The sequence below is a fragment of the Spermophilus citellus genome (assembly GCF_964194105.1).
Source record: "Spermophilus citellus genome assembly, chromosome: 5".
NCBI classification, from domain to species: Eukaryota; Metazoa; Chordata; class Mammalia; order Rodentia; family Sciuridae; genus Spermophilus; species Spermophilus citellus.
This window is the reverse complement of record NC_138186.1, coordinates 49,630,826-49,645,230: the sequence shown is the minus strand read 5'-3', so window position 1 is coordinate 49,645,230 and position 14,405 is coordinate 49,630,826. Positions and strand designations below refer to the sequence as shown.

Here is a 14,405-nt window from a genome sequence, read left to right as displayed (position 1 = left end):
TTTCTAAAGAGACATTATCTGGAGACTCCTATGTGGTCTGTTATTAACTTTCTGGGTTACTTGCAGGGAGGGCACCTAGAACAGCTGGTTTTTGACTGTAAAATGGAATGAAAAAGTTTCCACCTCACATATGTGTGGTAGTTGTAAATACTGTACCACTTAACCCTAAGCAACACCTTGGAAGTATTGTTTTTTGAATGTAAGATGGGCATTTAGGGTGATTGGAAGTTGACAGAATCATCATGATTGAAGAGGAAGAAGACATAAACAGGAATCAAGTGGGGAATATGAGGTAAAAATAAAAGATCCAGGTTAGAAACAAAACAAAACAAAACAAGACAGATACAGTGAGATTCTCTGATTCACACAGGAGCTACAGGAAGGAGCATGGACCACATCTTGGTCAGAAGAGAGGTGGTTAAAGGAGCCGCTTAACAGTTGGGAGCAGCTGGGAAAAGACTCTTAAAACCCCAGAGCAAATAAGTTCAGAGACATTTTAATAATTATCTACTTCAACACTTTCCTGCAACTATTTTCAACTTTAAATGTTACACAAATAACTTTTTAAAAGGGGAGTTTGGAATCCAAGTGATCACTGCTTTGGGGTTTTTATGTATGTATTTTTCAAGTTTTGGGTGTAGTTTCAACCGGAAGAGAGTCATTTCTGAAGTGAATGAATTTGCAGTTTCTATAGATAGGCTCTGGGTCAAGTAGAACCTGAAGAAACCTAATGGCATTTTTCTTTTTTGTAATGGAATTGAACCCAGGGCACTTCACCACTGAGCCCTTTTATTTATTTATCAGCCCTTTTATTTATTTATTTTTTTGAAGAACTACTTTTTTGTTGTAGATGGACACAATACCTTTATTTAATTTATTTTTTTAATGTGGTGCCGAGGATAAAACCCAGTGCCTCACACCTGCTAGGCAAGCACTTTATACCACTGAGCCACAACCCCAGTCCCAGAATTTTTATTTTTTGAGCAGGGTTTCTCTAAATTGCTAAGGCTCAATCCTCCTGCCTCAGCCTCCCAAATCGCTGGGATTACAGGCATGCCCAATTGTTATTCTAATCTGTATTAAAATAGGCCAGTACCTGACATTTTCCTCATATGCCAATTTTCGGCATAATTCTGAACACAAACGTACAGGCCCTGTTACAAGTGCTCTGTTGAGAAGAACACATGAAGATAAAGGGCCAGGACCTCGCTAAGTTCAAAATCTATTAGTGGAACCTTCTTTGACCTGGTAAGAGTGTCTGGAACTTCTCATTAACGAGCGACCTTGCCTGTTTGGCTCTGGCTCTGGCTGTTTTACCCCGAGGCCCTAAAACGGGCTCTTCTAGGAAAATAGGGCACTTCCTGAAATAGGTTCCGAGCTAGAGGGAAAACTGAACAAAGTTACAGAGCACCTCAGTCCCTGAAGCAGTTTTGCAATTTTACATTAAAAACTAACCGCCACAGAGGATGAACCACACTCCAGGGTTGGGATTTGGGAGCGCAACCTGCCGATCCCGGCTCCGCGGTCTGCGAGTCTCTGGCGCCGCCTGTTGGCCGCCGCGCCCAGAAAGAGGCAGGAGCTGGGAAGAGAAAGCGAAAGCCGCGAGGCCCCGGCGCCGGGCTGGGAGAACATCGCTAGCAGACCAAAGAGGGAAACGGAGTTGAGACAGTAGGAGCGGATTTCAGGCTCAGACCCCAGCACCACAGCCGCGCAGAACTGCAGTCACGCCGCCGCCGCCGCTGGTGAGTTTGTGCGCACGGAAACTTGGAGCGCGAGCAGGGGCGCCGCCGACCACCTCCCACCCCACCGCCCACCCCCACGCCCACCCCCACGCCACACCCTTTGCTTCCCGATCCTCTGACCCAGAGGAAAGGAAGAGAGCAGGGCTGGGCTCGCTTGGCTCTTTGGAGCTCCGCGGCGGCTGGCGCGGATGGCGGCGGGACCCGATTAGGGGATTTCTTATTTTTAAAGCGTGAGGCTTCCCAGCTCCCTCTGACGGGCAGAGTGCCGTCAGCCCTAGGAGGGACGTGCTGATGAGCACTGGGTACCCAGGGAATCTTACAGGGTGGGATCGGATGAAATGAGAAGCCAGTGGACCGGTGAGGGGGTCACAGGGTGGCGGGGACAGAGAATGCGACTCCACTTCCCCAATTTTTCACTTTCTACCCGTAGATGGCGCTCCCTGACCTGAGGCCCTGGGCCTCCCTGCTGCTATTGGACGCAGTCTTACTCTGGCTGCTTCAGGGGACTCTGGGGACTTTGCTTCCTCAAGGGCTTCCAGGACTATGGCTGGAAGGAACCTTGAGACTTGGAGGCCTGTGGGGGCTGCTAAAGCTGTGGGGGCTTCTGGGATTTGTGAGGACCTTGCTGCCCCTGCTGTGCCTGGGGACCCCCTTGTTCCTCTCTCTGAGATCCTTCGTGGGGGGGACATTGAGTGCTCCCCCAGTCAGAGTGGCTTCAGCCTCTTGGAGCTGGCTGCTAGCGGGGTATGGGGCTGCAGTGCTAAGCTGGGCGGTATGGGCTGTTTTGAGCCCTCCTGGAGCCGAGGAGAGAGAGCCGAGCCAGGAGAACAACAGAGACCTGATGTGGAGGTTGCTGAAGCTCTCCAGGCCAGACCTGCCATTCCTCTTGGCCGCCTTCTTCTTCCTTGTTACTGCTGTGTTGGGTGAGTGGGGCCGGGCATTGTGAGTTCGAGTCCGGACAAGGGCCTTGGCACCAGCACATTCATCTGGTGTTCTCATGCCTTTTTTCAGGTGAAACATTGATCCCTCACTATTCCGGTCGTGTGATTGACATCCTGGGCGGTGATTTTGACCCTGATGCTTTTGTCAGCGCCATATTTTTCATGTGCCTGTTCTCTGTTGGGAGGTAGGTGATGGGCAGTTGGACCCCCAAGTCTATACAGGGGTCTTCACTCCTAAATCTATTTTGCACAAAACACAGAATACTTAAACTGAAATATACATGTATTTATCCACTATTCACTTTCGTCCACTCATTCATTTCTTCCTTTATTCGCATTTACCCAATATCTTCAAAGTTTATAATACATTATTACCAATATGAGTATGGTTGGATGTAGTACAGAAGGAATTTATGTGTCAAAGGGAATGTTTTTCAGTTGCCTATCAACATTTCTCCATGAAATTCCACTTCTCTTTTCTGCCTCCTCCCTCCCACCCCTGTGTGTCTCCAAAGCATCTCTCCAAGGTGGACATATCCCTATCTCTCTCCACCCCTCAGTGTTCATTCATTTTGCAAATCCCGGAAGCTCTCACTCAGAGGCCTATCTCCCTTATTTCCAGCATCTTTACTCTTTCTCTTGACTTGCTTTCCCCTCTTTTTAGACATACACAAGAATCTGCTGTCACAAACAGGCTGGGACTGGATGAGGTGAATGAAGCAGCTAGGGTGCAAAATTTAAGGAGATGCTCACTTTAGCTTGCAACTCTTCTTTTTCGTGGCCATACTTCCTTTCAAATACTCTCAAAAGCCAATTCTTTCATTATGTCTTCATTCTATACTTGGTACTTTCTGCTGGAACTACTCAAATGTGAACTTCTTATTGACCAATCCACTATCCCCCACCCCCTTCTAATCAGGCCACAATTCTTTTTGGCTTCTCTGTAGCATTTGGCTATATTATAATCTCTTTATTGATCTCTTTCTGCAGTTAGCTTTTATGAACTCCCTTTCTACTTTCCAAATCATTCTGCCTCCTTTGAAGAGCTTTCCTCCTCTGCACACTTAAATATGGACTTTGCTTTTAACTAGTTTTTTTTGATCTTTAGTAACATTTTTCCTATTAAGCTAATTGAGTTCATCTCTGGATATCATCACCAGATCCATATTTCCAAAAGGATTGTCCCCTTATATCCAATAGAATCCCTATTGAATAGCCCACTCACACTTCGTGTACTCAGAACTCCAAATGTATCACACACGGTTCTGGTCATCCAGAAATTGGCTCTGTCTTTTCATTCATGAAACCACCAGTATCCTGGGCTCTGAGCGTCTGCACCATGGATATCTTCCTCATATCAAACACTAGTCCTGCTATTTCCTACTTTCAAAATGTTTCTTCTATATGTGTTTCTTCTCTTTTCCTTCTTATTTAGATCACCAGTCCAAAACCCTCCTGATTTCATGTCTGATTACCCAACAGCCTTTTATATATGTAACTAAATATTATTAGAAATCTGTGTTTTATAAACACACATTTTTATGTTTTTTAAAATATTTTTCCTTTAAGTTTTTTAAGTGTATTTTTTCAATTGTAGATGGACACAATACCTTTATTTTATTTGTTTATTTTTAATGTGGTGCTGGAGATCGAACCCAGTGCCTCATGCATGCTAGACAAGTGAGCCACAGCCCTGGCCCTCCTTTATGTTTTATAGTAAAATTTTGGTTGGTCGAAGGGGAAGTCTTCAAGAATGAAAGGCAGGGTCAGTGTGATTCTGTGTCTCTGGAGAACGGAAGGGCAGGGAGATCTGTGCTGAGTTCCCATAATGAAGTATCTATGATTATGAAGAAGGGTTTTGGGGCCAGGGAGAAAAGAGAGCAAGACAGAGAAGAAGCCCAGAGGGACAACATAGAGGGAGGCCAGAAGTAAGCCCTGGGCTACTTCCTTTCACTTGTGTTGTACTCCGCCTTGTGTAGCACAGAGTGAATTCCATGAGCTCTCATGAATTGTACATGTGATGACTTTGCTGCCACATCTGGCTTACCAGCTCTACCATTTCTTCTTCTCTTTATTCCCAAACCTCCTCTTCTCTTCTCTCTCTGTCTCTGTCTCTCTGTCTCCCCCCACTCTTCCTCTCTCCCTTCTCTTTCCTTTTTGCTTTCCATGGTCTGCTGTCCCTAACTTTTGTATTTCTTTTAATTCTGGCCTTCTCTGCTTCTCTCACCTCCCACTCTTCTCTGTGCCTCTGTCTCCTCTTCAACTTCCTGCTTTCTTCTCCTTTCCCACAGCTCGCTGTCTGCAGGTTGCCGAGGGGGCTCCTTTTTCTTCATCATGTCCAGAATCAACTTGCGGATCCGGGAGCAGCTTTTCTCCTCCCTGCTGCGTCAGGACCTCAGTTTCTTCCAGGAGACTAAGACAGGTGAGGGCTGAGTCCAGGTCTGGGATTCCCCTGGCCATTCCTTGTCCCCGATACCCTCCCATCTTTACTTTTTGCCAGGGCCCAGAGTTCTCTTCTTGGACAGTGTAATGATGCACATCTCTCTGTAAGACAGGAGGGGTTTCTGTCAGTGGTGATGGTCAGGAGGGAGTTTTGGGGATGCTGCAGTGTTTTGGTGTCCTCATCTGCTCTGTCGTTCCCAGGGGAGTTGAACTCACGGCTGAGCTCAGATACCACCCTGATGAGCCGCTGGCTTCCTTTAAATGCCAATGTAATCTTGCGGAGCCTGGTGAAAGTGATCGGGCTGTATGGCTTCATGCTAAGCGTGTCACCGCGACTCACCTTCCTCTCCATGCTCGAAATGCCCCTCCTAATAGCAGTGGAAAAGCTGTACAATATGCGCCATCAGGTATGTGTGGATGTCAGGGAACTGAGAGGAGAATAAAGCGTAGAGGCGAGGAATCCACATTCATAGCTGTAGGATCTCCTAGAAAGAAATTTTCTCTTTTCAGCCCTTAGAGTATATTATATATTTGTACCTTTTGCTTATTCAGTCATACATTGATGGACATTTGAGTCAGAAGGTCCATGGCCCCCTTAAACTGTAAGCAAACATGTACATGAGTGTGGGAATATACCAACTCCTGAGACTCTGCTTTCAATTCTTTGGGGTATACGTGCAGAAATATAATTGCTGGATCATATGGTAAATATATTTAATTTTTAAGGAACTGCTCTACTGTTCCACAGTAACTGCCCCATTTTACATTTCTACTAGAAATGTGCAAGGATTCTGATATTTTCATATCCTTGCCAACACTCACTTTCCTCTGTTTTTCTTTTCTTTTTTTTAAATAATAGCCATTATAATGATTGTGATGTAACTCATTGTGGTTTTGATTGCATTTCCCTAGTGATTAATGATTTTAAGCATGTTTTCAAGGGCTTATTGGACATTTTTGTATGCTCTTTGGAGGAATATCTGTTCAATTCCTTTGCCCATTTTTAAATTGGGTTGCCTTTTGTTTTTGTTGATTTGTAAGAGTTCTTTATAGATTGTGGATGACATTCCCCTATGGAATATATAATTTGCAAATGTTTTCTTGCATTTTGTGATGGCCTTTTCACTGATAGCACCCTTTGATGTACCAAAGTTTTTAATTTTGATGAAGTCCAATTTATCCATTTTTTTTTGGTTGCCTATGCTTTTGGTGTCATATCTAAGAAATCATTGCCAAATCATGAAGTTTTTCTCCTATGTTTTCCTTATAGTTTTAGCTCTTACATTTGGGTCTTTGATCCATTTTGGATTACATCTTCACCTTTCTTAGCTAGCTCTCACTTCTTGGGAAAAGTATCTTTCCTTCCTTATCAGACACAGGAGGTTGAAGAATTACCTTATTAGAAGGCTAAAAACAAACAAAAAAACAAACAAATAAATAAAGCAAGCAAGCATATATCTCCCATACTACCTAACAGTGAGCACTCAATAATATAGTTTCCTCTCTCCTTTACTCATTATTCCTTCTGTAAGGAAAATTAAAGACCAGAATAAAAGAACCGTTTGTTGTTTTCCGTAGGTTGGGGAGCATCCCAAGGGCTGGAGGGTACCTGGGGCCTGCTGTCTTCCGTGGCATCACCGGGGATGTCGCTGTGCCACTCTTCCAGGCGGTGCTGCTGGAGATCCAGGATGCAGTGGCGAAGGCAGGGCAGGTGGTGCGGGAGGCAGTTGGCGGGCTGCAGACCGTGCGCAGTTTTGGGGCTGAGGAGGATGAGGTCTGCCTCTATAAGAAGGCTGTGGAGCGGTGCCGGCAGTTGTGGTGGCGACGGGACCTGGAACGTGCTCTGTACCTGCTTATACGGAGGGTGAGACAGCTGAGTGGCAGGATGAGGGCGTGGGAAGGGAAAGGAGAAAGGGTGGGGGCGGGGAGACAGCAGGTTCTGGGTGTCCCTCACAGGGGCAGGTGCGGGGATAGAAAGCAGAAACTTTACCAGCCTCTCCTCTTCTCCCCTCGCAGGTGCTGACCTTGGGTGTGCAGGTGCTGGTGCTGAGCTGCGGGCTGCAGCAGATCCTGGCTGGCGAGGTCACGAGGGGCGGGCTGCTCTCCTTTCTGCTCTACCAGGAGGACGTGGGGAACTACGTTCGAGTGAGTGAGGACCCATGTGCTCTCCCGTTTTACTCTGGTTTTCTCTCAGCCCTTATGGGTCTTGGGTTTTATTTCTTCCCCTTAAAAATACAAAACAAAATAGAAAACCCCAATTCACTTTGTTGTGGAGAATTTCAAGCATTAAAAAAAAATAAGAGGGGTTGGGGTTGTAGCTCAGTGGTAGAGCGCTTGCCTCGCATGTGTAAGGCTCTGGGTTGAATCCTTAGCACCACATAAAAATAAATAAATAAAAACAAAGATATTGTGTCTTTATACAACTAAAAAATAATAAAAAAAAAGAAAGTAATATAACAAATTCACATGTGCCCAATACCAGCTTTAACAATTAACATCTCATGGCCAATCTTGTTTGGTCTGTATCCCCACTCACTTTCCCCACCCATATTATTTTAAAACAAATTCATTATCTGTAAACATTTTGGTATATATCACTAAAAAAAGTAAACGTCTAAAAAAGTACATAATCAAAAAGCTATTATCACCCCTAAAAATTGACATAATTCTTTTTTTTCTTGTTTTAATAATCACTTTATTATAAGATGATGGGATTAATTATAAATTCAGATTGTTACTTGGTAATTGTTCACCAGGCAATGTTTTAATAAAAGCATATTGCTTTTTCAAAAGTGATCAAAGAACAATTCAAAATGCAGGGTAATCATGAGAACTGACTGGCCAACAGATTTAGCTTTCTCATTAAAAGAACTTTTCTTTTTTAGGAAAGGTAAACTGTAATTTCAGTAGATAGCAATAGAAAAAGATTTTGTCATGTAGACTAGTTTTCATTTATTCAGTCAATTGTGGGTAGCTGTCTCAACTGGGACAGGTACATTTACATAACTGGCTGCTTGCTTGAGCCTTCTTTGCCAGCAGCTGGAGATCTGAAATGCACTTGGCAATTGTCTCCTTTTCCTGCTGTGCAGAGATGCTTTGTACCACGTGCTTCTCCACCCAGTTTATCATGTGCTCCTGTTCCTTTCGATGCATCATATTCTGCACAGAGATATGATAATTCAGGTGATTCTTTACCTCCTTGTATACTTTATGTAGCCGTTCCCGGTAAGTAACCTCCAAGGCCATAGCAATGTTATTCCTCTGGACATCAAAAAGATAGTGGCGCTTCTGAACCAGTGCCTGCTGTGACTTCTCCAACTCAATTGCATCCTGGATTTGTTTGATGGAAGCCTGCTTCACCTCTTCTAGTTGGGCAATTTTTTGCTCATTGAGATTATCAATAAATTCCCCAATAGAGGCACCATATTTTTTAATTACATAGATGAGTAACCCCACTATTGATATGGTAGAGAAGGTCTCTGGAGTAATCACATATATTTCTTTGGATAGAAAATACAAGATAAGCCCAGTTCCAAGCATGTAGGGTCCTGTTACACCAGTTTTAGGATAAAGAAACTGGAAGAATTCCTCAGGGATCAGCCCAAGATGAACTTTTCCTCCATATTCAGGAAGAGGTGGGGAGCAAGACGTGGCTGCCCAGTATGAAAGACCCTTGTTGCCTGCAATACCCCTGGTCCTAGGACTGCTGCATTCTTGAGACAGGGGGCTGCTTTGGCGGCGGCAGAAAGTACCACCCAGGAGAGCATGGTCACCAAAAGTCTCTGCACCAGGCTTCGTGTCCCTGTGACCCCCGACATAATTCTTTATATGCAATCAATGGTCAAGCTTCCAATTGTCTTAGACATAGTGTAGTAGGATCCAAATAAGGTCTACATGCTGTGATTGGTTAATATGAATTTTAGATCTCTCAAAAAATTTCCCCCCTTGCAGTTTATTTGTTGAAGAAATAAGTGGTTTGTTTGGGAATTTCTTATAGCTTGGATTTTGTTGATAGAATCTCTGGGGTTTTATTTATTTCTTTGTTGGTACCAGGATTGAACCCAGGGCACTTAACCACTGAGCCACATCCCTAGTCCTTTATATATTTTATTTAGAGACAGGGTCTCCCTAAGTTGCTTAGAGTCTCCCTAAGTTGCTGAGGCTGGCTTTGAACTTGTGATCCTGATTCAGCCTTCAGAGCCACTGGGATTACAGGGGTACTCCACTACACCCAGATGTGGTTCTATTTTAGTAGGTTTCTCTACCTCTATTTTCCCTGCCCATTGGTAGACAAATCTTAAAGTTTGTGATTCAGGATTCCTTCCTTCCTTCCTTCCTTCCTTCCTTCCTTCCTTCCTTCCTTCCTTCCTTCCTCCTTCCTTCCTTCCTTCCTTCCTTCCTTCCTCCTTCCTTCCTTCCTTCCTTCCTTCCTTCCTTCCTTCCTTCCTTCCTTCCTTCCTTCCTTCTTTCCTTCTTTTCCTTCTTTCTTTCCTCCCTCCCTTCCTCCCTCCCTCCATCCATATCTATCTATCTCTCTCTTTCTCTCTCTCCTCCCCCTCTCCTTTCTTTTAGTACTTCTTAGGTGGTGGTGGGTTCTTCCTCCAGGAGACATACAGTATCTCTTGTGGTGATATCAGACTTTCATGTTCAATGCCTAGAACTGTTAAGTTATTGGGGCCACAAAATGGTAATACTCTATCGTATCAGTTATTAAGAAATACTTGTTCTCATCTATTATTGGGTTACCCAGTGATGCAGTTTGATTAGGAAAGGCAGAATGAGGATTAGGCCCTTTTCCTATATTTATCAGTTCAAAGCTAGTTACCGCATCCTGGGTTTTATTTTATAATTTCTCTGACATTTACTGATCATCTTTTATGTTTGGAGAACTGTGCTAGGTACTCTGGTGGCTCCAAAGGTGAGTTAGGTACAATGTCTGCTTTTAAGGTGTTTCCTGTCTAGTCAAGCAAGACAGAACTGTGCATGAGGGATATAAAACAGTAATTTCCAAGGTCTGGCGGTAGGCATAGTGCTGTGTGGTCAGAATATGGAATTTACATCCTCTTCATTGCAAATTAGAACACTGAGATATTGGTGCCACTTTTGAATTCTAAATTTCACATTTAAATAAGGAGTATGTTTTTTGAGTGGGTGGAGTGTTGCAGGGGAGTGTGAGGAATTGGGAGGTTGGTTTCCATAGGATGTTTGCTTAGTTAACCTGTCCATTCTTGTTTCCCAGGCTCTGGTATTTGGTTTTGGTGATATGCTGAGCAACGTGGGAGCTGCAGAGAAGGTTTTTCGATACCTGGACAGAAAGCCCAACCTGCCTGAGCCAGGGACTCTGGCCCCTCCCACACTGCAGGGGATTGTGGAATTCCAAGACGTCTCATTTGCATATCCCAATCGCCCTGACCAACCTGTGCTCAAGGTGCCTGAGAAATGCCCCAGGGAGGGAACTTGTCCCTGGCTCCCTACTGCTTTTGGGTGATCAGGTATCAAAGACTGGAGATCATTTTCCTTTGAGGAGCTGATTTTGCTTCTGTTAGGAAAAGAAGGAAAGGGATGCTGAGGGAAAAGTGGCAGGCGCCTGACTCTCCTGATTTTCCAGGGGCTGACGTTCACCCTCCACGCTGGAGAGATGACAGCGCTGGTGGGACCCAATGGTTCTGGGAAGAGCACTGTGGCTGCCCTTCTGCAGAATCTGTACCAGCCCACAGGCGGGCGGCTGCTGTTGGATGGGGAGCCCATCTCAAACTATGAGCACCACTACCTGCACAGCCAGGTGGGTGGGGAGGGAGGGAAGGGGGTGGGTAGGAGAGGAGGATGGCTGAGCCACAGGAAGAAACGCCAGGGGTCCATTCTGAGGGAGGCAGGCAAGGAGGAACGGAGGGTCCCAGCATAGGATTTGCACACTGTCCTCTGCTCCCATTCCCTGTGTACAGGTGGCTTTGGTTGGGCAGGAGCCCGTGCTGTTTTCGGGTTCTGTGAGGGACAACATTGCTTACGGGCTGAGGAACTGTGAGGACGACAAGGTGATGGCTGCTGCCCGGGCGGCCCATGCGTATGACTTCATAAGTGAAATGAAGCATGGGATATATACAGGTACTTTTCACAGGTTGTAAGTCTACCCTTTCAGGCAACAGAGAAAGTGGAGCTTATCCATGGGGTGAGGTTGGGTTCCTGTAACTTGTTTACTCCTTTCCTGCCGTCCCTCTGTTCCCATTCACCGTTCTTCCCCAGCCTCCCTCTCTTGCTTGTTCCCTTGCTTGAGAGCATCGTGGAAGTAGGGCTTCTTCCACACAGGCAGCCACGGTCCCCACCTCCCAGCCTTCCCCCACGGGGCCCTCTTACCTCTTGAAGGGTCCTCGTGGGAAGAGCTGCTGGGCACTTGTCTCTCTGCTCAAGAAGAGGCATCCTGATCTCTGTGTCTGAGGAATGGAATTTCTCTTGTTTCCTCAGGTGTAGGGGAGAAAGGGAGCCAGTTGGCTGCAGGACAGAAACAGCGCCTGGCCATTGCCCGGGCCCTTGTGCGGGATCCACGGATCCTCATCCTGGATGAGGCCACCAGTGCCCTGGATGTGCAGTGTGAGCAGGCCGTGAGTACCAGAGAGGGAAGGGCAGGGAACAGTGGAATCTAAGGGTCACAATTGAAGGATCAGCCCATGCAGAACTGGCTGGGGAGGACAGTAGCCTGCTAGTGCAAAGGGAGGCTGTGCCTATGTAGGGTTGGGAATGAAATGGAGAATGCAGTGGTGCGGGGGGCCTTACTGATTCCTCCAAGGGTCCCTTTCCCATCCTCTAGTGGCAGCGGAGAGAAGGGCAGGGCAGACCCTTATCTACGGCCCTTCACACTCATCTCATGTGTCACGTCTTCTACACCCTAAGTCACAAGAGATGGTGCCCAGGCAGGTGGTGGTGTCCATGCTGTTCTTACCTTTCTGAGACACTGTGGTCCTGCCCCTTCAGCTCCAGGCCTGGAAATCTCGTGGGGACCGAACGGTGCTGGTGATCGCTCACAGGCTGCGCACGGTTCAGAATGCTGACCAGATCCTGGTGCTCAAGCAGGGGGAGCTGCTGGACCACGCCCAGCTCAGGGAGGGCCAGGACATCTACTCCCGCCTGGTACAGCAGCATCTGGAGGAGTGAGGCCTCCGGACACTGGGACCTTCTCAGGACTATTGCTGCAACCCAGACTCAGAGAAGCTCCTGCTCTGAATTCCCCTGGGTTTTACCCTGAGTAGCTCTTCCTGGTGCTGGAGGCATGATGGGGATTTGGACCATGTGTACTTTTGGCAGGCTGGGGTGGGTGGGAGTGAGGGGATGGCAGATGGCCCTGGTGGGCTGTCTTGGGCTGGGTGGGCGCTGTCTTGTCAGAAACTTTTTTTCCCTTGGTTAATAGTTTTGCCTATGTGTAGTGTCTAGTGGCATAATAAATATGTTTAAAAATGCTTTTTCTTATATGTATATAAACAAGTACACATTCATTTAGAAACTATGGAAAAGGACAAAGAGGAAAGTCAAAACTACCCACCATTTCACTTTCCAGAGAGAACCAAGGTTACTGCTTTGCTGACTGCCCGCTCAGTCATGTATCTGTTCTTTTAATACCAATTAACCCAATATGACATAAATATTCATGGGTTGCCTTTCTGAATCCTTCCCCACTTCCATTAGTGCCTGCTTTTTTGGGGGAAGCTAGGGTTTTCCCCGAAAAAGCACAGATCTCTAATTAGCAGTATAAATATATTGATAATAGCTACCATTTACAGAGTTTTAATATGAGTAGGAACTATGCCAAGTCATTTTTCATCACTATTAATCCTTGCCCCCAACACTATGAGGTTGGTGATTATTTATTATCCCCATCTTATACATGTGGAAACTGATTATATGACTTTTCCAAGGTTACACAGTGGTGGAGTTGGAGTTTGAATCCAGGTCTGAACCTACAGTCCACACCCTAAACTATCAGGGGTCAAAGGCCAGCCTCTCAGTAAGGGCTCCTTCCTGCCCAGGGGAATCCAAGCCACCCTAAAACTTACAATCTCAAATAACTAGCAAATAACAAAGTATGAAGACTCAGAAATATATTTATAGAATGCAAAGCCCCTGATAGATCTAGTCCACATGGGTTCTGGAACTAGACAAAGACAAATGGCTCTGGTGGCTTATTTAAGCCAGTACATCAAAGGCAGGGGTAAGGTTTCAAGGGCAGAGTCTTGCTTCCTGATGTCTTGTAGTGAGTAGGTTGATTGACATCTTGGCAGGTCACACCCATCTCAGGTGCTATGTGGGCCACTGCAGAGTGGGAAAGCGATTCACATTGTCCCTGGATAGTTGACCAGAGGAAATGTCCACTGGCCGTTTCCAGACACCAGATGTCTCTAGCAAAATAAAAATCCCAAAGGCATGCAGCCAATAATCTTCCTCTAACCCATGCCTATAGTTACCAGTTGCTATCCAAGTAGTCCATTCAAATTGTTAATCCATCAAATGGATGGATTAATCCATCAATTAGGTTATAGCTCTAATATTCTAATCATTTCATCTCTAAACATTCCTGCATTAACACGGGAGCTTTGGGTGGACACCTCACATTCAAACTCATTCATCCTATTAAGCTATATAGCTATATCCTATTAAGCTATTAAGCTATATATTGCTCCCCAGCGCACGGCCTGATTGACAATAGACAATAAATAATACATCTGTTGGATAAATGAATAAACCCTAGTCTTCCCTACAAGTACCAACCACCAAGAATCCACACTGCACACATCACTGGCTGCTGGGAGGGACTTATTTTGGAACTTTCTCTATTCTAGGAAATAGAAACTTTCACATTCCCGGAAACAGCAGGTACTTTCCAGTTTGGGCCAGGAACTTGCCAGAACTGCTGTTTGGAATTTCTTCTGCCTGGCAGCTGCTGGGAGCAGGTAGGGTGAGAATGGAGAGCTCTTGTACAGATCAGACTTTGTGTCATCCTGCTGCTACCCAGGAGCTCCATTCCCACCCACCTCCCAGATTTTTTATAGAGAAACTGGCCTGAAATCAGGCAGTTAATCAGTGACAGTGAAACTGGATTTTCAGCCTCTGCTGTTGTAGTGGTGCAGCGACTCCAGTTGCCACCTAGTGATTTCTTTCTGGGTCCATGTCTCATGAATTCAAAGAATGAAATCTATGGATATCAATGGAAGGTAAAAGTGAAAGGAGAAGGATTTATTTGAGGGAAAAAAAAGAAGCAGAGCTCTTGCTGGGTGAGAGGGGATCCGATAGCAGG

At 45.7% G+C, this 14,405-nt stretch overlaps 1 protein-coding gene and 1 pseudogene across 2 annotated transcripts; one reads left to right on the top strand and one right to left on the bottom strand.

The window, feature by feature from the left end:
- The first annotated feature begins 1,568 nt into the window (after nucleotides 1-1,568).
- Nucleotides 1,569-12,573, top strand: TAP2 (transporter 2, ATP binding cassette subfamily B member). Its single transcript, XM_081295107.1, has 12 exons — nucleotides 1,569-1,742; nucleotides 2,173-2,665; nucleotides 2,754-2,868; nucleotides 4,975-5,105; nucleotides 5,327-5,532; nucleotides 6,792-6,989; nucleotides 7,142-7,270; nucleotides 10,365-10,553; nucleotides 10,734-10,907; nucleotides 11,068-11,227; nucleotides 11,585-11,721; nucleotides 12,092-12,573. Exons 2-12 carry the CDS (start codon nucleotides 2,173-2,175, stop codon nucleotides 12,269-12,271), a joined length of 2,112 nt encoding a protein of 703 aa, XP_081151233.1. The 5' UTR covers nucleotides 1,569-1,742; the 3' UTR covers nucleotides 12,272-12,573.
- Nucleotides 7,285-9,274, bottom strand: LOC308649556 (ATP synthase F(0) complex subunit B1, mitochondrial-like; annotated as a pseudogene). The gene has a single exon. The product of its transcript is annotated as an ATP synthase F(0) complex subunit B1, mitochondrial-like (transcript).
- Nucleotides 12,574-14,405: the final 1,832 nt, after the last annotated feature.

What these genes read in the sequence shown, in the direction of transcription:
- TAP2 (XM_081295107.1), top strand. Translation starts at nt 2,173, where the DNA reads ATGGCGCTCCCTGACCTGAGGCCCTGGGCCTCCCTGCTGCTATTGGAC. An exon ending in CTTCCAGGAGACTAAGACAG is followed by an intron (nt 5,106 to 5,326) that starts GTGAGGGCTGAG and finishes TGTCGTTCCCAG; the next exon opens with GGGAGTTGAACTCACGGCTG. An exon ending in CTGACCAACCTGTGCTCAAG is followed by an intron (nt 10,554 to 10,733) that starts GTGCCTGAGAAA and finishes CTGATTTTCCAG; the next exon opens with GGGCTGACGTTCACCCTCCA.